Source organism: Camelus dromedarius, chromosome 6 (assembly GCF_036321535.1).
Source record: "Camelus dromedarius isolate mCamDro1 chromosome 6, mCamDro1.pat, whole genome shotgun sequence".
In the NCBI taxonomy this organism is placed as follows: Eukaryota; Metazoa; Chordata; class Mammalia; order Artiodactyla; family Camelidae; genus Camelus; species Camelus dromedarius.
The window spans coordinates 70204340-70232090 of NC_087441.1; the positions used below are offsets into that span (position 1 = coordinate 70204340).

Consider the following 27751-nt stretch of genomic DNA (forward strand, 5'->3'; position numbering starts at 1 on the left):
GATTTGTACATTGTATGAAAGCAAAATTTCCAATGATCAATATCAAAATTATATACTACTCTAAATGTTCAAAGGGGCAGGTAAATGTTAGCTTTTACAGTTTCCTACCTTCAGGCACACTTTTGTTTGAAAGAAGGGAGGAAAGGCTTAAACCAAAATGAATTCTTAATATTTCAGTTTTAAAGTTTTCATCTTGTTCAGAGGAAGCAAAATGGAGTTTTTAAGGAGGAAAGGGTTCTGACAGACAGATGAAGAATATGTCTACTACATCATAGTATTCAGGTTACAGTTGAGGAATAAATGGATTGAAAGAATGAATAAACATCTTGGAGAGGTCAATCTTTTTTAAGAAATCTTTTATAAAGGAAAGCAATACTTTTTGTAATAGGAGCACTCATTGATATTGCTATTTTTGACTTTATTGTCATAAGGACACATCTAAAAGTTTACAACATTTTGCAACACTAATAATTATTTATATTTACTATTTTTAATTTCCATAAGAATGTAAAGCAAAATGATTACTCTATAATCATTAACATACAATATGTAATAAAGCTACACATATTCCAAAACATGGGCATATAATATATTCCTAGTAAAATCTACAAGCACAGTTAACAAGATTCCCTTTACTTCTGAAGAGGCTAGAAGTTGTCTCAAGATTCAAATCCTCAAAAAAAATTTAAAAATAGAAAGTTAGAAATTATTTTTATCTGTGCAAGATTCATATTCTTGCTCTTTCCCAGGAGTACTTCATTAAAAAGAGACATTTTCTAGAATTTTTCTACTGCTTCATTGTAGAAATCAGATTTTATTAAAAGGAAAATTTTCACATAGAATGCAAATGCCCAGAACTATTTATCACACTTATATACCTATTTTTGGCTAAGAGAAGACCATAGCCTTCTTCCATTTATATATAATAAAATTGATTTTTTTGTGTTTTTCAACAATCTTCAAAAGGTCATCTCTGCAAGTGAACAGACATCTAGTATCTATGCCACCTTCCATGGTCAAAGATGGCTCCACACCAAATGCACTGCAATTGATTCTAAAAATCTTTTTTGAGTTTTCCTTTTTGCGCTGCTGTTTTAGGTAGTCCTTGAGAAAATTAAGTTGTATGTTAGTTATCTCTAATTTACCTCTATCTCTCATTCATACAAATAGCATTCACGTGTAAAGGAAACATACATGTTTTAATGTAGTACTTATCAGCAAATTATCTCTTTGAAAACTCAAAAGCAACTTAAACTTAAATCAGCAGTAAAAGTACCACTGCTCTTCATCTTGAGGAATTTTGTGAAGGGAAAATGATATTTAATTTCTTTTAACTTTAATTCCTTTTCTGACCAGAGATACTAAATATTCTCCCTATTATCTACTGGTCGCTTAAAGATATGAAAAAAAAGTACTTTTCCCAAATTCAAATTACAGGCTTTTTTTGCTTGTTGCTTTCAAAGACTTGTCAGTAAAAATGAACATATTGTCTGACACAAATACACTGTACATCTTTTAAAGGCACATTGTTTTTTTGTTGTTGTTGTTGTTGTCAATCTTATTTTCTGATCTACAGGGTTTTAATTTTTTTTTTTTTTATGTTGTTAAATCAACCTCCAGAATTCTTGCTTTTGAAGTCCTTCTTAGGAATGTCTTTGTCAGCATAAAAAATGTATAGATAGAAATTTATGTTTTCTTCTGGTACTTTTCTCACTTTGTATATTTAAAAATGCTTATCCATACATCTGACACTTATTTTATGTATGTGAGATAAAACTCTAGCTACTTTCCTCTAAATAGATTGTTTCTCCATCACTCATGAATAACTTCTCTTTCCCTTATATGAAATTTCATCAGTAACAAATTCTAAAGTCTTACATAGACTTGGGTGTTTGGGCATGTTCCAATCCATTCATTTATCTGTTTTTTCGACTGTTGGTAAATCAGTAATTTGTGGAAATTTACAGCACATTTTGATATGAAGAAGGATAACGCTTTGTCTTTACTACACAGAAATTTGAATTTCATCACAAGAATTCAAAACAGCATGTGTAACTCAAAATTTTTAAAACTGATATGTTTACTTGGTTTATGGAAAATTCAATAAATATGGGAAGACCAAAGATTTAAAGAAAATGAGTCCATGTGTTCAAAAGCACAGCTATCCATCTCCCCACTTCAAAGCTGTCCCCTAAGGTCCTTCAGTAAAGAATCTATGTACAAACGTGTACACTGATATAAAATGGATCTTGAATTTTATCCCAGAGGCTCATCTATCGAGGCAATTACTTTTCTCATTACACACTTTCCTGTATATAAAAGTGTACATTCAAAATAAGATGCCATTTTATCTTTATGTTGAATTTGGTTTCTATTATTACTGCCATGCAGTTAAGTCACTGAAAAACTGTCAGGGAAGTGCTCTCTAAGGGGAATTATGAGTGGGTCCAAAACCAGTTCAAGCTTTAGCCGCCTATAAAGTTTGCTGGGCACCGGACCCCACGCTGGTTTCCAGGAGCCTCGGAGGGAAACTGACAGCTGGGCCAGGCCCCTGGCCCCCGGCCCCTCCCAGATCCGCCCCGCCCTGTCCCGCCACCCCTGTGACCTGTTCTTTCTATCAGGCTCGTCCAGGCCATTCTGTCTCAGGAAGAGTACTCGCTGGACCTTCCTGACATCTCCAACACAGGCAGCTCTGTGGATTTTTTTTAAGTCTCTCCTGTGAATGTGGTAGCCAGGCTGCGAGTTCCTGCAGTCTCTCTGAGGGCTGATGGTACAGCCCACGGGTGACTCGCAGTTTGCACGGCAAACGCAAAAAAATCGGCTCATCATCTCCACGAGTAGGCTTTCCACCACCACTGGGGTCTGGCTGGGAAGCTGTGTCCGTTGGACTCTATCCGTACACAGTAACCGCAGCCTAGCAACACCGATGCAGTGCCCGTGCGCCTCGGAACCCCGAGCCCCTGCCCGTGCGCTCAGAGGCCCTGAGGCCCAGCACGCCCCGCCCACACGTGCCAGCCCCGGGCATTCCAGATCTCTGCCACTGCTTCTGGGCCACACTGCTTTCCTTTCAAATGTTGCTGCTACTTGGCTGGCTGGTTCAGGACATTTGCAGAATTTAGACGCACCCAAGAAAGATGTGTTGGCATGTGACTGGCCGTAGAGTGGCATGGAGCTTCAGGATGCTGAAGGCCTCATCCCCCAGAAACCTCCCCCCAAAAATTCTTTCAGTCTCCTTACCCTTCAGTTTATTGCCATTGTCGACTGAAATAAAGTCACACAATGTGAGAGTTCTGGGTTAAGTTATATTGGCGGCAAAATGAAAGCTCTGAGAAACTCTTCCAAAGAGGCAAAGGGAAAACTCAGGGTCATACAGGATTTCAGTGAAGGGGGCACATGCAGTCAAGCACACACTCAGGCAGAGGCTGCTGCTAGTCACGAGGAGCAGATGTCACCGTCAATGATTTTCGTACTTTTCTAGGTAGAAGATGCAAGACTTTGGGCCATAAAATCTTCTCCTGAAAATACCTAACTGTCTGAAGGACTGTTCAGCCAGTATTCCGAGAGCACAGAGTGCCTCACTTCTGACCTCCGTCATGAACTCCTCTCACGGAGTGTTGGAGGTGAGCGGTGGCAGCAGCTCGTGATTGAATCCAAGCAGAGTTAGCTGGCGAGTGCCAACCTGATCCGATCCTTGGAGAGGCAGGTGCCAAGTGCCACTTTTTAGTTAGCACTTTCCACATGCCTGTGGGCCCCAGCCACTCTCCATGGAATGTAGCAGATGCAACAGCAGAAAGCTCTTTTCATGGTTTCAGAGATTGTGGCAACATGGGTCATTCAGTGCAAACTTAAGAGAAACTGATGCACATTCTCCAGATGAAATGAAAACGCATTTCCATGTGCCTGCTAACCCTTCCCTGTGGCTCAGCCTTATGTTTTCACATTTGCTTCACTTCTATTTTTTGCTTTGATTTTCCACCAAATACATCTTTCATCAATCCCAAGATTTGTTTTGGAGCATGGGGTAACATTGGAGAATGTTTTAAAAATGATTATCCACTTGTCCCAAACAACCCATCTTTTCTCAGCTGTACCACTTCAGCTTGCATTCAGTTCTCAGAGGTTTTTTTCCATTTCTGGGTTTTCCATTCTGTTCCACTGAATGGTCTGCTGCTTCTAGCATCAGCAGTACATGTCCAACGTTCCCCTCCTTATTATTCCTCTTCAGAATTCTCTTGGAAATGTTTACCTCTAAATTATTTGACATGAATTCTAACCATCACTATGCCCCCTTAAAAAGAATTCTTAGTTTAGTGAGGCTTTTGATGGTAATTATGTTAAGAGAATTAACTGAGAATCAATCTCCTGTAACAGTGTATCCAGGTACATGGTATGTCTCTCAATTGGTCTCATTTTATGTCCTTCTTTAGCTTTTGGTGTCTTTTTTCCTTATGTAAGTCCTGTATATTTCTTGATATATTTATATATGGGTTTTTTCCATTTCTTTATTGTGATGGTGTATTACTTCTTCACTACAATTTATAAATGATCATTGGATATCTGTGGTTTGTTTTATTTTCTTTTGTTTTGCTTTTGATAGCAGGAGTGAAGAAAAATGTTTAAGCTGTAATTCTGTTATAGGAGACAGAGGAGACAGTTTGTGGCGGTACTTAAGGAAGGCACAGACCGATTGGTGTAGATTTCACCAAATGTCATAACTGAAGAACAGTATGCAGATGAAAATTTAAAAATCAAGTAAAATGCAAACGTGGAAGGCAGAGGGGAACAAAGAGGATTGGGGAGAACGTCTGAAACTGAAGAATACTTCTAATGTTTCTGGCAAGGCCAAAGGAGAGTCCCGGAGCCTAACACGCCCAATAAAGAAATCCCACTTTTTCCAGAAATGGGCTTGTACTGTACCCCTACCCTGCTAGTCAGAGGCTAGGAGCAGTTGTGGGAAACACGGCCATGCTACAGACACAGATGTGGGTCCAGGACAGCTGCTGGGGCATAGGAATGTGTCCTAAGTGGGCTCCCGGGTTTGCCCAGGACTGGGGGATTCTTGGGACCCAGGACTATCAGTGATAAAATCAAGACAGTCCTGGGGAAACTGGCATGGTTAGCTCCCCTCTCCCTAACACCGCAGACCTGATCTGAACATTTTCTTGCCTGGCATAACCCTCATCTCTGTGGCTCCTTTAGAATCATGGCAGCTTACAGCTGCAAAATGTTTTCACCCTCTTCCTACTTTGGCCATCTAGCCAGAGCAGACAGCATCTGTGATTCTGAGATTCCTTAGGCAGAATGGGGCACTTGTAACTTTTCTTGGTAGCTCTCAGACATTGAAACTCTCGGAGAATGCAAGTTAAAATTTCAGCTAGGTCCTGTTTTACTTCCATACTTTCCCGTCGAATCCAGACTAACCCCTGTGTCATGGGCCCTCCAGCACTGTGAGGGCACAGAGCAGGCCTACTTTAACCCTCCCACAAGGGCCTTTGCTTCTGAGAAGAAAAAGGCAAATGCTGGCACTGAGCTTATTTCCTCAGTACTATAGTCAGCCCCTAGTGCATTTCCCACCTTCAACAAAAATGGGTGAGAATCTCTGCTTCACAAAGTCTTCAGCCATTTTTATTTGCTCCAGAATCTGGGCCAAACATAGGGCCTCTTAGATTTATAGGGGTTTGGTGCCAAGAAATTGTTACGACCATCCTCTTGGTGGCCAATATTTTTTTCACTGGAAACAAATTGAGTGGCTCAGCCTCCACCCTGAGACCCAAGTGGGTTCTTGTAGGGGAAGGAGGTAGGCAGAAGCTTAGCATCACTCTTTAGAACCTGGCATGTGGGGGACTCAGTGTTAGCAGAGTAAGGCACAACTACATCCCCTGTGACTACTGAGGTCTTCCTTGTCTCATATGTATTTTCTTCCTCATGTTTTCTATCTTTTTAATAGTAAATATAGGTTGCTTTTGCATAGATATATAGTGTGAATTGTTCTAGTTAAAATAATAAAATAGCTATAAACATCCTTACAGAAATATGAGATCTATAAAATTTTATCTACTAGATTATAAATTATATAATTAATAAATTTAAAATTAAATACTAGCCTACAGAACCTTTTGGAAGGGACGTGAGGATTCACACTTCATTTGGGGGCAGTGGCTAAAAAGACTAAGACCAAGAAATAATCTATTTATTCGGTTTACTAATCATAAACCATTGCTTTACTGAATGTGAATTATGCTAGGCCAATCTTAAAATCACTCAAGAACTAAGCTCCTGTAACCAATACCCCAGAGATAAAAGCATCATAAGAGAATACTATGAAAAACTATATGAAAACAAACTGGACAACCTGGAAGAAATGGACAAGTTTCTGGAAACATACAGCCCACCAAGACTGAATCAAGAAGAAACAGACCACTTGAATAGACCAATTACTAGAAATGAAACAGAAATGTCAATAAAAAAAAAAAAAACCTACCTGTAAACAAAACTCCAGGACCAGAAGGCTTCACTGGGGAATTCTACCAAACAAACAGAACTCAGTGATCCTTCTCAAACTCTTCAAAAAGAATGAAAAGAAGGGAGTACTCCCAAACTCATTCTATGAAGCCACCATCACCCTAATATGAAAACCAGACAAAGACACTACCAAAAAAGAAAATTACAGGCCAGTACCCACTAGTGAAAGTAGATGCAAAAATCCTCAACAAAATATTAGCAAACAGAATCCAACAACACATAAAAAAAAATCATACACCACGATCAAGTTGGATTCACCCCAGGGACACAAGGATGGTTCAACATATGCAAATCAATCAATGTAATACACCACATCCACAAAAGAAAGGACAAAAACCACATGATACTCAGTAGATGCAGAAAAAGCATTTGAGAAAATTCACCTATTGATGGTAAAAACTCCCACCAAAGTGGGTATAAAGGGAACATATCTCAACATAATACAAGCTATTTATGACAAACCTACAGCCAGCACAGTACTCACCAGTGAAAACCTAAAAACCTTCCCACTAAAATCCGGAACAAAACAAAGATGCCACTCTCACCACTTCTATTCAACATAGTCTTGGAACTTCAAGACACAGAAATCACGCAAGAAAAAGAAATAAAAGGGATCCAAACTGGAAAAGAAGAGGTAAAATTTTAATTATACACACAGGACAGGATGCTATATATAGAAAACCCTAAAAGTTCCAAACACAAACTACTAAAGCATAGAATTCAGCAAGAGAGCAGGATACAAGATTAACATACAAAAATCAATTGCATTTCTTTACACTAACAATGAATCAACAGGAAACGAAAGTAAAGAAAGGATCCCTTTTAAAATGCATCTAGAAAATAAAATACTTAGGAATAAATCTGACCAAGGAGGTGAAAGACTTGCACGTGGACAACTACAAAACTTTGATTAAGGAAGTTAAAGAACACTTTAAAAAACAGAAAGATACCCCACGCTCTTGGGTTGGAAGAATCAATATTGTTAAAGTGGCCATTCTGCTCAAGGCAATCTACAGATTTCCCCATCAAATTATCCTGGACATTTTTCACAGAACCGGAACAAATGATCCTGATCCTAAGATTTGCACAGAATCACAAAAGACTCAGAATTGCCAAAGCCACATTGAAGAAAAAGAATGAAGCTGGGAGAGTAACTGCTCCCCGGCCCAAATTCACACAGTATTACAGACTGACAATCATCACAACAGCACGGTATTGGCATAAAAATAAGACATATGGATCAATAGAACAGAATAGAGAGCCCAAAAATAAACCCACAGACCTACGGTCAACTCATCTTCAACAATGGAGACATGAATATACAATAGAGAAAAGACAGTCTCTTCAGCAAGTGGTGTTGGGTAAACTGGATAGCAGCCTGTAAATCCCCATACACAAAACTAAACTCAAAATGGCTTAAAGACTTACATATAGGACAAGACACAATAAGCCTTCTCGAAGAAAATACAGGCAAGACATTCTCGGACACAAATCTTAACAACGTTCTTAGGGCAGTCTACCCAGGCAGTAGAAATAAGAGCAAAAATAAACAAATGGGACCTAACTGAACTCAAAAGCATTTGCACAGCAAAGAAAACCGTAAGCAAAACTAAACGACAACCTACAGAATGGGAAAAAAATATCTGCAAATGATGCGACTGACAAAAGCTTAATTTCCAGAACATATAAACAGCACATACAACAGAACAACAACCACAACCACAACCACCACAACCACCACAACAACCACCACCTGATCTGAAAATGGACCTAAACAAGACATACAAATGGCCAACAGGCATATGAAAAAATGCTCAATATCACTAACTATAAGGTAAATGCAAATTAAAACTACCATGAGGTGTCACCTCACACCAGGCAGAATGGCCATCATTCAAAAGTTCATGAAGGATATAAATGCTGGAGAGGGAGTGGAGAAAAGGGAACCCTCCTACACTGCTGCTGGGAACGTAGTTTGGTGTAGCCATTATGGAAAATAGTATGGACATTCCTCAAAAAGCTAAAAATAGCCTTCCCATATGATTCAGCAATCCCACTTCTCCGTCTCTATCTGGAGGGAACTCTAATGGGAAAAGACACCTGCACCCCAATATTCACAGCACCGCTATACACAATAGCCAAGACATGGGAGCAACCTAAATAAAGCAACAGGTAACCGGATAAAGAAGCTGTGGTATATCTATACAATAGAACACTACTCTACAAAATAAAATAAATTACTTTGTCATAAAAAATAGTAAAAAATAACGCCATTCACAGCAACATGGATGGACGCCCTTCCCCTCCCCACCAGCGGCGCCACCACCCCATGAACATGCACGGCACTTGCCTCCTGGTAGCCCACTGACCTAGAAACAAGTGTCTCAGGAACCTGGGGCAGCAGCGGGGAAAGGGGCACTGCCCCTGGCAAGCTGGTCGATTTGCCCTCACCGCCCCAGGAGCATGGCCTGGGGGCGGCCTCTGCTGCCCCAGCTTCGCTGGAAGCACGTCCCCAGGTCAGCCTGCTCCCCCGGGAGGCGGGCGGGTGCGGTCAGGGAGCGGCCGCTACTGCGGCAGCGGTGATGGTGGGATTTGGGCTGCCCCATGCAAGCGCAGGACTTGCTCCCATTTCCCGCTGCCGCGGCGCCCTCACTCTGACTGCACGTGCCTGCCTCCCAGGAGCAGACTGACTTGTGAGCTGGGTCACGCGAACATGGGGACATAGAGGCCGCCCCCAGGCCAGGCCTTGGGGCAGATAGGAGCAAGCCTACCAGAGCATCACGGCAACCCCTCTACCCCTGCGGCTGCCACCTCCCGCCCAGACCCCTGAACGACCACGCCCGCCTCCAGAGAGCAGGCTGTCCTGGGAACGTGCCTTCAGCGAACCAGGTGCAGCAGATGCTGCCCCCAGGCCAGGCCGCCCCCAGGCCAGGCCGCCAGGGAGGTCGGAGCGAACAGACCAGCTCGCACGGGCTGAGCCCTCTCCTCGCCGCCGCCGCCGCCAATGCCGCCGCCCCCGCACCCTGACAGCACCGCGTCTGCCTCCCAGGAGCAAACCGATTGAGATTCCTAAAAAAACTAAAGATAGGCTTGTCAAAAGCTTTTCATTTCGGGGACAGGCCAACAAGTACCCAAGGGCCCAGACCTTGCCGGTTATCCCGCCCCAAGTCGCCTGCGCCCGGGAGGGTCCAGGGCGGCCTCCGCTAGCCAGGCAGGTCCGCCTAGGCAGAAAGGTGGTGGGAAGTGCTCCGGGAGCGTCCGGCGCCCTCCCACCTCCCCGGGCTGCAGCCGCTTTCCCGAACTCAGGTACGAGCGGCGGCAAAGAGGCGGGGTTCAGGGACTACTAATGGGGGGGGGCACCAGGAACCATGGCTGCAGGCCACGGACCCACTTCAGGTTCCTAATCGGCCGCCCCACCGGGCATCACCGACGCACCCCTACCTACGCGCCTCCCCAACTGCGCAGCCCAGGCCTCACCTGCCTGCTCCCTAACCTGCGCGCCCCCACCAACGCCCCCTTACCTGCCCGGCAGCAGCGGCGTAGGCGACGACAAGCGGCTGTCCGGACCCCAGGCAGCGTTCCTCCGGAGGGGCTGGTCCAGGAGCACTCGGCTCCCGCCAGCTCCCACACGCTCTGGACAGAGCGCAGCGGCCTCGCATCCTCCCGTCTGTGCGTCCGCGCGTGCGCGCCGCGCCCCTCCTCCTCCGGGCCGCAGCGCGGACGCTCGGGTTGGGTCTTCTGCTGTACCGGACCCGAGGAGTGCGGCCTGGCGGGCCCGGGCGGTGGGGCGGACCCCCATCCCCAGCGCCCTCACCCTGCCAAGGACAGGATCTCCGCACCCAGCAAGAACCACCTCCGGGCCGGGGCCGGGCCACACCCACCGGCCAGGGCCGGGCCACACCCACCGGCCAGCTCCACTCCCCCTGCTCGCCGCCCCTCCCACCCCATCGGTGCCTCCACACCCCCAGCCAGGACCCGTCCCCGACCAGATCCCCAAGGCGAGTTTTTTTCCTGCTTACACCGAGGTCCCCGTCCCCACACCCTGCCCCACCACTAGGTCGTAACCTACGGCAACCTGCACCCCAAGCTGACCCCTCAAGCCTCAGCCTGGCTCCCCCCACCATCCCGAGATGGTCCCCTCATCCCCGGATTGCACCTCAGACGTGTCGCCCGCACTCCGAGCGCCCCTCACCCCGGGCCGGCCCCTTGACCCCCTCAGCCTGTCTCCCCTCACTGTGAGATCCCCCCTCAATCCCAGTGCACCCCTATCCTGAGCTGACTGCCTCACCCCTCATCCTCTGGGGGACAGGGCTGTCTGGGCTCAGGTCACCATGGCGACAGCTGCCACACAGTTATCCTGTGCAGTGTGTGCCCATAGCCCTGTGTCTGAGGCTCCGAGGTGCCTCGGGCAGGCTGGAGGTGGTTTCAATTCCCACCTGGGCGCCCTGCTGCCCCCCCACCCATGCCCTATGCCTCCTCTGAGGCAGCAGGTCAGGGTGTCCCTGGATAAGCCCCGCTTGCCAGTGGGCCTTGGGTGGCTGATGGCGTGGATGGCAATCCAGGCCCCAATGGAGAAGGCGCTGGACACCTGTGGACCTGAGGGGGAAGAGGGGTGGGAGGGGGTTGGCGGCCCAGATGAGAGGCACAGCAGGCGGTGGGCTGTGTGCTTGGCCTGAGTTCTGGCCAGGTGGGTGCAGGGACCAAGTTCATTTATGCTGAGGAAGAAGGACTGGAGCTTTTAAATTGTCCCCATTAGGAATCCAAGGACCAAGAGCAAAGCGGGCAGCTGCATTTGCCAGGCCACCTTGGAACCCGCTTCAACGCTGGTACCTCCCATCCAGAGAAGCCTGACTGTTGATGGGTGTATGAGACCCCCATACCCACACCCACCCCCCCGCTCACACGTGCCCTGCCCCTTGTAGTTTACAGGCAATTGAAGGGAGTTTGACAGGTAACTTTACCCAGTGATAATTGTTCCTTTCTCTGCTGGAGATCAGTTCCAGCCATAGTCATGGTGAACATGACAGGGCTCCTATAGGAACCCCAGCCTGGATTGGAGGAGGCCCTGCCACAAACATCCTCTTACCTCTCACCAAAAGGCACCATAATAGAAAAGAACAGATCTGACTGCATATTAGATCTGTTCCTTTTTTCTTTAAGGCTGTGCCTTGTTTTCTAGACTGTCTTGCTAGCTCTGCATCTTTTGTAAAACAATGTTGCCTTTAGCCTGAAATAGACAGGAGAGCCTATTGTCAAGGCTCTGACCTTTAAGGATATTAAGGCTTTTGCACACTTACAAAGATAGCAAGCTGCAGAATAGAAAACATATGTTTTGTTGGAGGTTTACTTGGACACCATTATCTGACCAACGTGGACGGGTGCAAGAATGAATAATTCGAAGAACAAACAATTCCTACACCAAGAAGTTTGCAACAACCAACCACACTCCCTCCCCTTTTTAGTATCAAAGGAGCCTAATTCTGACTTGGGAAAGTTGATTCTTCAGGACATTAGTCTGACATCTTCTTGGTCTTCCAGCTTTCAAATAAAGTCACTATTCCTTGCCCCAACATGTCGTCTCCTGACTTATTGGCCTGTCCTGTGTCGAGTAGAACGAGTTTGTACTAGGTAACTGCACCTCACACCTTCCCAGTACAAGACGACCTTTACTTCCTATCTCAGAAAAGAGCCGAACAATACAATAGTAAACGATACACAAATCCATTCTAATCAGAGAAATACGAACAAACATGAAATGCTATTTTCCCACCTATCTAAGTGGTAAACTTTTGCAAAGATGTTCCCAGTGTTGGGAACCCTGTTCAGAAACCTTTCACAGGCTGCCAGTGGCAGTGGCATGTAAAGGGTACACACATTTGGAAAGCATCCATTTGTTCATGTCTATCAAACTTTTAATGTGCAAACCTTCTGCCCAGCAAATTAACATCTACAGAGAAACTTTTTACTCTGTACATTTCAGTATTGTTTATGTTTTCACCGTAATATGTATCACCTGAGGAATTTAAAAATACATTTTTTAATGTTTTTAAAACTACTGAACTGTAGGCTTCTGTAAACATTTTCTTCAGCTTTGTAAATTTACTACTCTGGAGGAAAAAATCAAGTGAATTTTCTGGGTTTTTCCAGGAGTGATTAGCAGCAAAACTTGAAAACAAGACTCTGAGTTTGTCTTTGGGAGAGGCCTGCAGGAGCCCAAGGACAGACCCAGTGGTTTCAGGGTTGGGGTTAGGGCCTGGAAGGGGCCAAGGAGCTGAGTGAGATACGCTAAATTTTAAATGTCACCTGGGAAGCAAGACTGTGGCAAGAAGCCCAGGAGTCCCCACCATCCATTCTCAAAGACTCATAAGGCTCATGAGAGAAACACAGAGACACTCACTAGGATCCCAAATATCTCTGGACAGGCACAGATACTGCAAACTAGTGCAAAACTGCAGAACACCTACTAAAGAACACTCTACCCAGTAGAAATTAAAGCCCTCCTTCTTCAAGGGGATGTAGAAGAATGTTTAAAATGTATATATACACACCCTTCCCCATGCCTTCCCCGCTAGACACAAACACAGGCCCCCTTTGAGCAGTGGCTGCAGGGGCGAGGGTGTGGGGAACCAGGAGGTTGGGGTCCCTTTTCACATCCAGGACATGTACGGTGCTTGGGGTCTGAGGACGCTGCCACAGCATCTCCTAGAACCCGAAACCTTCAATTCCCTGGTGACTCTGCCACCACAGAGGTAGCAGGGAGAACCTGAAGCCTTCCATTCCTTGCCACTCCCTCCCCACCGCAGGCGGCAGTGAACTCTGGGCCTCGACGCCCAGGTGCTGCCAGGTCCACCTTTGAGGACCAGATCAAGGTCAGGCAGGTGAAAGACGGGACAGGGACTCCTGGCTGCTGCCCAGGCAGAGTCAGGAACATTGGGAGGGGCTGTGGGCTTTGGGAGCATCTGCTGCCTGAGGCCAGTCTTTGGAGGTGGATGTTGTGTACATTCTGGGACCCCACAGCGCCCTGCACCCTTCCTCCCAGCTGGCTTGCTGTTGCTGGGTGCTGCTTTCAGACTTGCTGGGGGGCGGGAGGCTGGCCTGGCAGCCTCAGAGCCCTGGCAGCCTGGGGCCGAGCAGGAGGCCGGCAGGAATGCACCAGGGCAGCACGGAACAGAGGCCGGAGCAGGGAGTTTGCTGCCTCCCACCCAGGAGAAGGGCGCTTGTTTCCACCACGCTCCTGTGCCAGGGCAAAAAAGCTGATTCGCCACCCTTGCCCTGGGCAGAAGCACGTGTGCGGCTGGCAGGTTGCAGGCATGTGTGGGCAGGCATGCAAACTCCCACATGTGTGAGTGTGGTGTGCAGCAGGGCTTATGTGAATGTGCACCCTTGAAGGCAGTATTCAGTTGAACCACTTTTTGCCTGTGGCAGGTCTGTGGCTGTGTGCAAGAGGCGAACCCCTGGGAGCAAAGTTCTAACCCTCCCCCACCAAGGACCTAAACCTGGAGGGTTTTGTTAACTCAATCCACCAGCAAAAACCCACCCTATGCCTTTGTCCTCTGGAACCCTCTGGCCTCCAGCCTCCATGGCTGCAGCTGCGCCAATAGGCAGAGCTGTGTTTTCTGGGTAAACACACAGCCCAATACCCTTGTGCACATCCAGCGTGCACACACAGACTGAGCCTGTGGGTGACCGTGTGTGCACACTGCTCTGGGATGTGGCGCGGGAGAGGCAGAGGGCATGTCCCCACCCAGTGTGAAGGTGGTGGGAAAACAGGAGGCAAGAGACCCTGACTGGCTCAGTGAATGGGCCCTGGAGGTGGAAGACCATGGCCTGCAGGAGCCGAGAGGTGGGGCTCCCTGAAAGCCCTGCACAGGAAAATGGCAGCTAAGCTGGGACCCACCAAAAAGGGGTGATAGTGAGGGTGAGCAGGGTCTCGGTGGAGGAAACGGCCAAGCAAAGGCCCTGTGGCAAGGGAGACTGCAGGGGTGAGGCTTAGACAGGAGCTGGAGGGGAGGAGAATGGCAGCACCGTCCAGGGCTTTGGAGGGAACCAGGCCAGACTACAGAGCCCTGTAGGCCTCAGCCTATGTCCTGGGAGTGATCTTAAACAGAGGTGGTGACTTGGGCTGATGGACATACCAGAGAGATGGTGGACGTTCTTGGGGCCAGGTGCATATTGAGTGGCCTGGAGCAGCGCCCACCCACACCTGCACTGGACTCCAGACTTCACTCGCCACCACAGAATGGCCCCCGCCCTGTCACCACCCACGGCTCCCATCAGTGTGCAGTGCGAACTGACCCACAACACACCTCACGTATCCCACAAAGGCAAGGATGCACGGAATAGAATACAGGTGTGCACCGCCCTGGAATCTGGGCCCCATGGTGGATGCTCATGTCCCAGGACGCGAGGTCTCTCCAAGGACACCAGGGCGGCCAGGCACCGGGAGAGCCCCTCTTCTCACCCACTGCCTGTTAACACTTGATGGAAAAGCAAGGCCTGAGGGGGGAAAGCTTCAGCTGGAACTCTGAGTCCCCACCTCATCCTGGGCACAACTGCAGGGGACAGAGATACGAGCCCCCTCCCCCCACAGGGAGACCCCAGGACCCCTGGATGCAGCTGGATGGGAACCCCCGGTTTCATGTCTCCTTCTGCCACAGGACCGCACGCACGGAGCCTTCCCTGCACCACCGTCTCCTCCTGCCTCACAGCGGAGGGGAGGACTGGAGCTCCGGGATAAAGACCCAAGCACGCTGGGGGGGCCCTGATGGCCCACCCCTCCCCCACCCCTCCTTTTTTTCCTATTTCATCTCTACTAACTGAAAAGTGACAAGTGATGAGAGCAGCAGCGAGGGGCTTGAGTGCAAAGGGGGTCTCCTTCCCACCCCAGACCTCAGGTTCTTCTGTAAATGGGTCCCAGTTGTCCTTCAAGAATGTTCTGTGCCTCCACATGCAAAGTGTTTGTCTTTTAAGTGCTTTAGATGAATGGAAGCATTCTGTGTGCAGCAGGGGCACCTGGCTCACCCCCTCCCACTGCCCCCACACCATCACCCCCCCACCCCACCATTGCCCTACCCCAACACCCTCTCACCCCAACACCATCTCACCCCTCACCGTTTCATCCTCACCCCATTCCCCACTATTGCCTCAGTCTCTGACTTCCACCATTGCCTGCCATCGCCTACCCCCCCACCATCTCAGCCCCATTGCCCTCTACACCCCTCATCCTCACCCCCATCTCCCTGGGGACCCCCACCCCCCTCTGGCTCTCCATTATGTTCCTGCTGATCCCACCACCCACCTCCCTGCCCATGGGGTCTGTAGGCATCCTTGAGGGCTCACTTGGAGGAGGCACAGATGGGGTCTCAAGGCCCTCAGGGCCTGCTGGGTGACTGTGGGTCCCAGAGAAGCCCCCAGGGCAGGCGGTTTCCAGAGGCTCAGAGGCTGTGGTGGACAGTGTGATGAGACCCTGGCTGTCCCCATCCACTCCCAGCTGTGGCCAGTTCTGGGCATGCCGACTCTCAGCTGAGACTGGGCGGAGGAGGGGCTACAATCAGAAGACCTGAGGTGCTAGAGAGTGGGGTCCTTGGACCTCTGCGGGTGACCCAGGTGGCCTGGCTGATTCACTGATCCAAACCTGCCTGGGGGTGGAGGGGGCCCACGAAGCCCTGGGCCCACCCCCTTGAACAGGTGCCCCAAGCCAGCCCAAACCTCCCTCTTTGGCGTGGGGACTTCGACAGCACGTCTCACTGCTCAGAGGCTGAGACGCAGGGTAGGGAGTCCTGCGGCCCCGCCAGAGTACAGTGCTGGAGCTGTCAGGGCCACCCTGGGCAGGTGTCGGTGAGGCCCAGTTGTCCCAGAGTGATTTCAGGACGTGAGAGGGTGCCCTCCGCCACCTGCTGTCCCTGCTCTCCACCCGAGCCCTGACTGTCTGGTCCCCCCTCACTGGGGGCACCTTTAGAAAGGCTTCCTCTCAACAGCAGCATGTGCACACACACACACACACACACACACACAGGCTCACTCTGCTGCCTATGCACACACTCCCTCCCTCCCACGCCTCCACACTCTCTCACACACACATACAGATGTGCGCCAACTTGCTTACACATGTCCCTCAGTCCCAGCCTGTCCCAGCCAGGGGACCCACAGCCCTGCTCCTGGCTGCTGCATCAGCCTCCTCCCCGGAGCTCAGCCTGGGCTGCAGGTCTAGCTTGGCCTGTCTCCGCCCAGCCCAGCCCAGCACTTGAGACACAGCTGGTGGTGGCCCTGAGCTCTGCCCGGCCCACACTCTCTGTCAACCTCCCTCACCCCAGCTGTTCCAGGGAGGAGGGAGAGGGCGCCCCACATGTGTTGGGGAGGCCCAGGTCGGGAGCCTTGGTGCCTGTGGGTACTAGGGACCGGGGCCTTCCCTGCCTCTCTTGGGACGGACAGTCCTGATGCAGCCAGTGGTGCAGATGGGGCAGTTTCAGGGGCAGCAGGAGCCAGGAGACCTGGGCTCCATGAATCATGTCCAGACTACATGCCCCCTTACTCCACCCTCATCCCCGCTCTGAGGTGTAGGAGCTCTGTGGTCCCCACCGGGCCAGGCCTGCCCCAGCTTCCCTGGGGCCTCAGTGCTGCCTGCCCAGCCGCCAGGCGCCCTCCTGACCACCTTTTCTGATCTTGCCACCATCCCCACACTATCCCCATGTGACCTTGGACCGGTGACCTTGGATGAGGCCCTCTTCCTGGGACAGATCCACGCCTGGTGTGTGGCATCACTCATAGGCCAGGAGCTGGGCAGGCATGGAAGCTGTCTCCCTCTTGGGGCTCAGTGGCTTGATCTGGGAGCAGGGGCACATGGAGAGGAGAGGGCAGTCACCTATGTCACCCAGAATTTCAGGAGCCTCCCATCCTCGTGAGAGTGCCCTGCTCCCACGGGATGCCCCAGCAGATGGGACTGTCCCCACCTGGGGCTCTCCCAAGAGCATGGTTGTGTGCACACAAGTGCATGTGTGCAAGGATGTGTGTGCATGCTCGGGGGCACAGAATGCCGTGGGAGCTTGGAGGAGGAGGGCATGTCTGCTCTTGGGAGGCTCAGATTTCTAGGGCAGCCCCGTGTCCTGAAGGATAGGTGGGTGTTTGCCGGGCAGAGGGCAGGGCAGCCCAGGACTTGCCATGGCCTAAGCAAAAGCCTGAGCACAAGAGTGTCTTCAAGGCCTGCAGGTATTTGGGGTGACAGAACCCTGAGCAAACAGGTGTGATGAGGGTGAGGGTCTGAACGGGGTGGCCTGGAGCAAAGCCAGCACAGGACGAGGCCCCTCTCTCCACCCTCCAGCAGCTGGCCTTCTGGGGTACCTTTTCTGTCCTCCTGGGCAGCTCAGTCTAACTTCCAGCCCTGGGGGCCCCTGTGCCCAAGTGTGTGGGCAGGGGAAGGAGGCCTCCCTGGGGGCTGGGCCGGGCAGGCATGGTGGGCGTTGTGGGTTTCTTGAGAGGCCCAGCCCTGCTGGCAACCTGGCCCCACCAGGTGCCCCCTCCCGGCCCGGTGGGTACACCTCTCTGGTCTGCCCCCACCTCTCTGCAGTGAGTGGAGTATGGCCAGGGGGCTCCTTATGGCAGGCCTGGGGTGCCTCACAGTCAGCCAGGGGACTGGGGGCTGGTTGGCTGGCACAGGCTGTGAGTGGGGGCAGATGGTGGCCGTGGGTCTGCAGGGAAGGCTAGTCTACCACCCCACTTGGCTCTGTGCTCATGAAGGGAGGCCTGCCTGGGCCCCCCTGCCCCTTCTCACCCCCCCCCCCCCAGGAAGGGGAAAAAAGGCGAGAGGAGCCTGGCATTTGAGAGGAGCGGAGCGGCGGTGGCTGCCAGAGAGGGAGCGGCGGGCGCAGGCTGCAGAGGGTACGGCGCTGGCGCCACCCTGGCGAAGCGAGCGCGGAGCCGGCGAGCCTGGAGCACAGGGGGCCGCGCAGCGTCCTGGCCAGGCCCGGCCCGCGCGCCCCACATCGCCCGCAGCCTGGGCACCCGGGCCTCCCAGGCGTCAGGGGAGCCCTGGCCGGCGTGGGGACGGGAGGGTGCCTGCGTGGGCCAGCTGGGGCGCTCCCGGGGGCGTCCCGGCTAGACCTGGAGCTGGCCGGGGATGGAGGGGCGGGGGGCGCGGCGGCGATAGGAGCCCACCCTCCGATCCCGGCTCAGCCCCCAGCGACGCGGGCGCTCCTGGGGATTTGCAATTCGCTGGGTTAAGTCTTGAGGCCGCTACTGCTGGGGAAGGCAAGAAAGGCTGCGGCGCGGGGCTGCGGGCGCGACGAGAAGGGGTGCAGCGAAGGTGGGAGGGGGGCAGGGGAGGGACGGGTGGCCGGATTTTCTAACTTCACATTTGGCGCTTCGCAGCTCCTAAGTTTGCTCTCGGATCTCGGGAGTTTGGAACCCCGCCCCCGCCCCCAGCTTCTCCCCTCGCCTTCCTCCAGCAGCGGGGACGGAATCTGACAGGTCTTGGCTCACCCGCACCGGTCACGCTGAGAAAGGGGCGACCTGGACGTGGGAGAGGCCCCTCGGCGCTGCTCACCTCCCCTGCACACACCAGGGGCAGGCTGCGGAAGGCGTTCCCCGTTGTGTCCCCCAACACATACAGGCGCTGGCAGGGGTCTTAGGGAACTCCAGATGTACCCCACAGCACACACAATCTCAGGGAGGTTCAGGAGAGACACGTCATGGCTCCTTCCCCTCATCAGACCCAGAGCCCCTACAGACATTGGAGGGGCCCGAGATGTCCTCCGGTGGGCAGAGGCGGCCGGCCCTCAATAGTTGCCGTGCTCGCTTGGACCCACGGAGCTGCCTCGAGGAATAAGCCTGGCCCCTACCCCTTCCCGGGCAGGCCGGGGCCCTGGGCCCAGCCAGGAGCCCTCTCCCCCTAGTCCCCACGGCTCTCTGGGCAGGGTTCAGCACGTCTCGGGCCTGCCTCGGGAGGGAGCAGCAGAGCTGAAAATCGTGGTGAAGCGAGGTGGCCGGAAAGGCTTGATAGAAGCTGCGGCTCCAAGCCTCAGCACCTCTGCTGGGCGGCGGTGGCTCCTGCTGGGTCACTTCCTAGGCAGCCCAGAGGGATGGCCCACTCAGACACCCAAGCCCCGGCCCGCTGAGCGTCTTACCTTTCCCAGCCTTATTTTCGGCTTCCAAGTTTCTTCCAGTGCAGGGAGCCAGGATGGGAGCGGACAAGCCCTAAGCCATCCCTCCTTCACATCCTGTAGGTGTACGGTGCTTGGAGTCTGAGGAGGCGGCCACAGCGTCTGGTAGACCCCGAAGCCTTCCTTCCCTGGCGACCCCAGCCGCCACCAAGGTAGCAGGGAGAACCCGAAGCCTTCTGTTCCTTGCCGCTCCCTCCCCACCGCAGGCGGCAGCGAAACTGCATCCCGACGCCCAGCTGCCGCCGGTGGGGCTCCGAGGACCCGAGCAAGGTCAAGCAGGCGAAGGAGCGGGCAGGAGCCGCGGCGACCAGGGGCCGAGGGTGAGGCCGGCGGGAACGCGCCAGGGCAGCGAGGCTCTGCTGGCGGGCACGGCGCGGAGGCTCGAGCGGGGAGTCGGCTGCCTCAGTCGCGGGGAAGGGCGCTTGTTTTCTGCTGCGCTCCCGCGCCAGGGTGGACAAGGTGATTCGCCGCCCTCGGCAGCACGCCGCACTCCTACGGACCCCGGGCCGGGGGAGGACACAGCCAAGTTGTTGAGAAGGCCCCTGTCCGCAGGCTGTGGCTCCTCTTGCGCCTCGGTGGACGAGTCCGTGAAATGGGGCGAGGGTGAGGCTCTCAGAGCCTTTCCGGCTCAGGTCTTCGGTCCTCAACCGGACATCCACCGTGCTGGGCCCTCAGCGAGCTGGGTCTGCAGCGTCCCGGCCAGCCGGCCCGGAGGCAGCTGGGCCCGGCACCAGGCGGCGGCGGCGGCAGGGCCAGAAGAACGGCGGGGCGTGGGCGGCCTTCCATGGCGTCCTCGCCTCCTGGCCGGCGGGCCGGCCGGCTCCGACTTCGACTCCGGAGCAGGTCCCGGGGCCCAAGCCCGCCTCCTAGGGACGCCTCCAGCTCCTGCTCCTGCTGCGGCCCGGGGCTGCGGCGGCGGTAGCGGTGGGTGGCGCGCCGTCTCGTTCCGCGGAGAGAGGCTTCCGCGCGCCGGCCGCCTGCCCGCCCCTTGTCTCCTCCGCGGCCTGGGCGCCAGCCCCCGGGCCCCCACCCTCTCGCAGGTTCCTGCGCTCCCCCCGCCAGGACCGGAGCACCGTCACCCGTGTCTCCCCACACTCCCCAGGCCCCTGGCTTCTGGGCCCCACGCACAGGCCAGAGCTAGCGCGTTTGTGTACAGGTGTGCCACGCGCGCACGTACGTGTCCGGCCGGCAGGTTGCCAGCATGTGTGGGCAGGCATGCAAACTGCCACGTGTCTGCATGGCATGGAGCAGGGCTTGTGTGAATGTGCGCCCTTGAAGGCAGTGTTTAGTCCAACCACGTTTTACCTGTGGCAGGTCGGTGTCTGGCTATGTGCAACCTCAGTACTGTTGACCTTCGGGGCCAGATTAGGACCTTGGTTGTCAGGGGCTGTCCTGAGCATGGGGGGAGGTTGTGAGGGTACCTGGACTCTACACACTAGATGGTGAATAGTAGCCTCAGCTGGCCCCCTGCCCCCTGAATTGTGACAACAAAAAATATCTCCAGACATTGCCACATGTCTCATGAGGAGAGACGTCACCCTGTTAAGCACCCCTTGGCTGTATAAGAACTATGCATATAAGAAAGATATGGTCTGGAAATTACTCTTTTCTTAAGAGACATTCAAAATGCTTCTGTTCAACCACAACCAGTATCCTCGTTCCTTGGATTACTAAGGTAATCATTTCAATTTCATCCAAATTCTGCCTCCCAATCCTTTCCTCATCCCTCCAAAAGCTTTGTAGCTTATCTGTTTATAAGACTTTCTGGTAGAGCTCAATGCAATGATTTGGTATAAGAAAGCTGAGGCCTCTGGTTAAATGAGTCATTCCACAGTCATGCAATGAGGACTTACTTGTTTTCCCATCGTGTCTGCTCCAGGAGATCTGGAGAAATATGTATGATGGAGTCCCTGCCTTCTAGGAGCTTAGAGTCAAAATTCTCATACATGAAAAATGATGCAAGTCAGGTCTTGTCGAGGGTCCAGGCTCCAACAGCATCTTGTTCACGCAGCTCTTTCCATCACAGCCCTTTGAGAAAGCTCTGCCCGGCCCACCCCCTCTCTTCAGTAGAGGGGTGAAGGTGTTCTTCAGAGGTTTCTTTTGCATGTTTTCATATCTAGTTCAAAATCCAAAAGCTTAGACTATTAAATCTAACCACTAAGACTCGACTAACACTAACTAGGTCCCTATAATTGTGCCAGGCTAGTTGCTTCCTTCAGAGCATTTAGTTCTTGAAACAACCCTAAAAGTGAACTATTCCTTTCCCTCAAAATCCTCCTGCTTCCTTTATACCACCACCCAGCACATGAGATCAGGAAAAAGGAATTTTGTGAAGCCTTGCGTAATAGTTGAGGGGACAAACAGGAATTAAACTCATCCAAATTCAGAAAAATCACTACTCTAGCAGATAATTAAAGAACAGAATTATATTTACCTCTCAGCTAATTTAACATATTGTGATTAATTTTTTTCAAAAGCAGTTGGAATTTATCTGGTACCTGGTTTTTAGCTTTGCTTTTATTCCCTTACAGTAAAGTGCCCTCAGTGAGTTATGTAAGTTGGAACAAGGTTCATTCCGTCTTTGGGTCTCCATATCCTTCTCTGCTTAAATGGGAAAAAATGGGTTGAAATGGATTGAATGGGTACTGAATTGACTTCTTGTTGTATTATCTCAGAGTGGTTCAAACTAAGACTCAATTTGTTGCTAGGTTTCCTAACAGCTTTATACACAGTTGGAAGGATGGAAATTGGACTAATAGATGTGGTTGGAGTCTGACTTCATAAAAGTTTCAAGTGTTTACTGCTTTCGCTGGGTAATGCAGTGTTCAAAACCTGGAGGGCTTCGTGGCTGAGTGGTGATGGCTGTGGGCTTCTCCATTTCGAGATTCCTGCTGAAACTGGCGATCTTGATTCTGGGCAGCTTTCAGGTGGGTAAAGGCCCAGGCATGGGCTGGTCTGCAGGTGTGGAGAAGGAAAGTAACATTTTCTGAGTACTTGACTGTCTTTATTTCAAAAATTCTTTAGTACCATCGAATTAGCTAAGTAACATGCCCAATGTCACACCAGGAGAAAATGGAAGAATTGAGGTTCAAACCCAAATTGTCTTGGCTGAGCTGTACTCTGCTTTCTCTGCAAGGGAGCCTCTCAGGGCCCCCTTGAATTAAGCATGCTTTACCTTTGGTGACCTTAACTCTTCCTTTTAGTGCCTCTGAACCTGACTTCAGGGACCTAATGCTGTCATGACCCTGATGTGAAGGACCTCACATTTGGTACCCTTTGGTGGAGAAGTGCTTTGGCTCAAGAAGGATTCCCTTACCGCAAAAAGTCAGAGCTAGGGGTGAGAGCGAATGGGCGGTCGGTAGACCAGCACCCCAGCCACTAGACTTTACACCTCTGTTTCCTGACTCAAAATCATAGGTATCAAGCTTCACATCACCCCTCGGCTTACTAGCTCTCATCTTGGGGCTGTCCTGGCCTCCATGCCCCCTTCCTTACACCCCCTTCCTTCTCTCACAGACACATGGTGAGGATCAGGCACAATGGAGACCCAATTCTGAAAGGTGCCAGGTATACTTTCACTTACCTTTACCTTTTTTATTTTGAGACCCATTGTTTCATTCCGGTTCCCCCTGTGGAGATGCACATGGAGGTAGGGGACTTGCTGTGCACATCAAATTTTATCATCCATCTACTCCCATGTTTACCTATGTCTGTGGGAAGTTAAAGGAACCACCCACATCCTCCCAGAATATAAACTACCCCTGGGTGAGTGTTAGATACAATAGTGGGATATTTATTCATCTAATGAAAAAGGGCAGAGTTTCCCAAAGTACCCAGTGTTCTTTTAGGTGGCAGCCTGTTGTTCACAGAATCAGCACCACGGCGGCTCTAATATTCCTCCACCTCTTCCGAATGCTCTTGGTTTAGGGGACCGAGAAGTTAAATGAATGGTTAGAAAAGCAGAGTGATACACCCAGTGTGAACAGAAGTGGGAGAACCTTGTGGAGTATGGCCTCAAGCAGGGTCTCCGTCTCGTCTCTCCTCGCCCCTTGTCCATAGCGTCTGGCATTGGGCAGGGAACAACAACAACCATAGTCACCATTTCTTTGAAGGCCCAGTTTAGGCCAAAAACATGTCAAGTTTCTCTAATGTCTACTTAAATCCAGTAATGTAGGTCTTTTATCCCAATTTCATACACAAGGTTAACTGAGGCTCAGAGAGTTCAGTTGAGGCCGGGTTAGGGAGTCTAGCAGGTGTTAAAAACACACTTTGATGTGAATTTTGCACTCTTAAGTGGTCTGAACCAGTCTTTGGATGGATCAGCTCCTCCATCTGAGGTGTCACCTAGGTTGGTGACTTGAACTGTTGCTTCAGATGTGACTGAATTTCCATTTATATTCTCTGTTTACAAAATAACTTACAGTGTGATAGCTATAATAGACACATAAAACACTGCCTTGGTAAATCTCTCGTTAACTATAAAAATGGTAGCTGGAAAACCTGGTTTATTGAGTATCTTCATTACAGGACTTTTAAAAATTTTATTTTATTTTGTTTTGTTTTATATTATTTGCCCTTGAAGTGTAGATTCAGAGCCTCTGGGAAACTTCCTAGCTGCTACTTCTTCTCCTTTTTTATTTATTTTTGGAGGGGGGCAAGTAATTAGGTTTATTTTTTTGTTTATTTAATGGAGGGACTGGGGATTGAACCCCAGACCTCGTACATGGCAAGCAGGTACTCTACCACTGAGCTATACCCACCCACCCCTGCAATTTTTTGTTTTCAAATTGGGGGTGTTCACTTTTCTTTTATTGTGGACAACACAGCTCATCCCTGTAAGTTTGAAGTTGGTTAAGTTCCAGACTCTTCAAAGCCTTGCTCAAATCCACCCTCAGCCCTTGCCTTCCTAGATCTACATGCCCACCACTCCCACCCTGAGACATTTTTGGAATCTGTCCCTTCCTTTCGATTTCAAAGCACTCAGACCACTTTGCTAAGGCCCTCTGTTTCAGGTCTTGTCACTCACTGTCTGCCTAAGATGAGAGGGTTTTTGTCTGCCTGTGGAGGGCAGGACCCCTGTCTTCTTCCTTGCACACAGTGGGTGCCCAACACAAGCATCTCAATTGAAGACTGAAGCACTGCTGTTCTAGAAACGAGGCTTGGTGACACATCAAGGAAATAGAACCCCCAGTTACCTCTTAACGCACAAAAGAACACTTCTCAGAATTGGGAAATACTGTATATTACACATCGCTGTTAGGGGCATGTTTGTCTTACTAGTAAGAGGCTGTCACAGAGCATGGTGCACAATTAACGTCTGTCTCTTGAGTGTTGTTTTACCTTAATGGAAATGTTAAAATGCAGAGTGAACAATAGATTCATTCCTTTATCAGGGCAATTAGCCTCACGTCGAATTTGCTTGTAGGTTACTTCTGGTTAAAAACATTGGCGCTGCTGATTGTATTTTTCTCTATTTTTAATCCCGAGCTGGGAGAATCCATTCATATATATCATTTTCTCCTAGTGCCTTCTAGAAGCTGGGTGCAGTTAGCTGTAACATAAAGTGCTATACATGATACCGTACAGGTCCTTCAGAATTTTATCTTCAGCAGTGCGTTCGTGAGAGACAGCTAATGGAACAGAAAGAACACAGAACTCATGTCCAGCAAACCCAGATTTCAATTCCGCCTCTGACACTCGCTGGGTGAAATAATAGGATCCAGATTTCCAGGGCTGCCTTGAGGACTGATGGGCCGTAGTGCCTGAAACACAGCAAGTGACCAGTGAAGGTGAATGGTTCTGATCGCTGTTCATGGTGATGAGGGTGCAGCTCAGGCTGCTGCTTGTAATTCATCAGGCCGCCCCAAAGCCAGTCCAGCCATTGCCAGCTGTCAGTGGGCCACTGTCCCAAGCTACTTATTGGGACCCACCTGGCATGGGGCTTCCAGGCTGGTACCTGAGTTTCACGTATTCTGCACCCAGCACTTAATCAATGCTAGTTATTCTTATTGTTGTTAAAATGGTCTTTAGGGCGGCATTGCTAAATACGTTACTGGAATAAAATGCTCCCTTAGGAAAGGTCCTGAGAGTGAAAACTGTTTGGGAAACAGCTGCTTGTCATATCCCTGACCTGGAGATTGGCACCGCGCAGCAGGATATTAAAGACTCTGAAGAGCCCTATGGCGTTCTTCTTTTATGCATATGAAGTTGTGGGGTTTTTGTCGTTTGTTTGTTTGTTGTTGTTGTTGTTGTTTTGCAGTAACAAAGAACCTCCCCACAATAAATGCTCTTCTGTTCTTGCTGTCTTCATTCTTATATCAGTGACTCTTACCACTCTCCCACTCTCTTTCCACTTCAGGGGAGTCCTTTGAAAGACAGGGGCTATGAAGTTGCAGTTACTGGCATCAGGCCACCAGGACCATAAAACGTGCCCGTCTATTCCCTAGAAGTTTCCAAGTGATTGGTGTTCAATGCCATTTTCTATCTTCTTACAGAATCACGACATGCTCTGGTAGTCAGCAGGTTTTTCCTTTAATATCAGTTGAAGTTTAAAATGCAGCCAGTGATCAGGGAGTGTAATCTCATGTAGAGGAGGCTGTGTGCCTGTGTGCACCCCATGCCACAATTCCATCCGTGTGTCAAAAGCTTTATGGCTTGTCTTTCAGTTTACTGTGTATTAACATTACCAGTGCACCAGTTTAGGGCCATAATGCCTATCTTGGGATAAAAGTTGCTTAAGGCACATAGCTATGGAGCTAGGGCCTCTTGGGTCATAAGTAAAACCCACTTTAAGTATCACTATTTGAGCATTTGAATTTATAAAAGAGGTAAGTGGGAGTAATTATTCATTTTACTAATGGATCCACTGCAAGACTGCTTTGTAAGACCCTTTGAAAGTATGTTTAAATAAGCATTGATTTTTACACATCTTTCCAAGATCAAACCACTTTATTAGATAAAGTAAGGGTTAGCTGCCTTGGGCTATGTGGTTTGATTCCTTCCCATCACAGCATGCTTTGGATCTAATTTTGTTTGTTTGTTTCTGCATAGTTGGCAGATCATCATGAGGCTTTCATGACTAGAATACTTTGTGAAACATCACCATTCACATCTTTCCTTTTACCGCTTGACAAATTTGTGCTTAAGACCTGTGTTTTTCTGTTTTGTATACTGTGGAAAGGCACCATTCTTTGGTTTTGTTTTGGATAGATTTTGTTTGAACACTGTAAATGACTTGTCAGGAAATGAATTAGGCATTTAAGGGATGCGCCAACTTTGAGACCACCTGGGTACCATTAATGCATTGTAGACATACATTGTCTAATGGTATTCATTTAGCCTAAAAGAGATAAGAGGTTTTCAGAAATAGCAGACTCATTCCCAAGAGTACCTAACACTTTGGGCAAATCATCCTGAAATGCTGAAGAGCTATAATACTAAGGTCCTATGGGAAAAGGCACAGCCAAATATTTAAGAAAGGACAGGTGTCTAGAAAGGATATTTATAAATCAGAAAACTTAACTGACAGGGACTGAAAGGATATACTGCTTTTCAACCAAGAAAAGCTTTTTGTTAGATGCTACTTCCATAAGTGCCCTTGCCCACACGATGAGAACCATCATTGTGGGTCAGATTTTCTAGAAGCCCTCCCCAGTTGGCCCAGTGTAACCAAACTGTTCTTCATTGCCCAAGGAGTTAGAAACTCCCTGTTGAAGAGGCCAAGCAATTGACCGTCCTCATGTGACTTTGGCTGCCACCATGGAACCAAGTATACTGCAGAGCTTTGGACACTTTTGGTGGGAAATGCCAACTTCAATTTTTGTTGGACTACCTTTAAAAAATGTCATCTTATCTTCATGAGCTAAGAACGAGCCTTCCCAACAATAGTCTCAATTGCCTGTATTTGTAGTGTATCCTATACGCCAATCGCTGTGCTTTACATACATGATTTCATGTAAGTCTCATTTTTCAGATGAGGAAGCTGAGGCTTAGAAAGGTAACTTGCCTGAGGACACAGCTGGTAAGTAGCAGAGCAGGGACTCAAACGTGAGCAGAGTCCAGAGCTCGAGTTCTTA

At 50.1% G+C, this 27751-nt stretch overlaps 1 protein-coding gene across 2 annotated transcripts in view; it reads right to left on the reverse strand.

Annotated features, from left to right (window-relative positions):
• The window catches only part of LOC105103873 (POTE ankyrin domain family member A), a 24654-nt gene extending 14227 nt beyond the window's left edge, over positions 1-10427 (reverse strand). Inside the window, exon 1 of one of the 2 annotated variants that reach the window (XM_064486945.1) lies at positions 10044-10382. In XM_064486945.1, the coding sequence (XP_064343015.1) occupies positions 10044-10321 (278 nt within the window). In that variant the 5' untranslated portion in view covers positions 10322-10382. Of the gene's footprint in view, positions 1-10043 lie in introns of both variants that reach the window. The other variant, XM_064486946.1, reaches the window with a different exon arrangement.
• Between the last annotated feature and the right edge of the window lie 17324 nt (positions 10428-27751).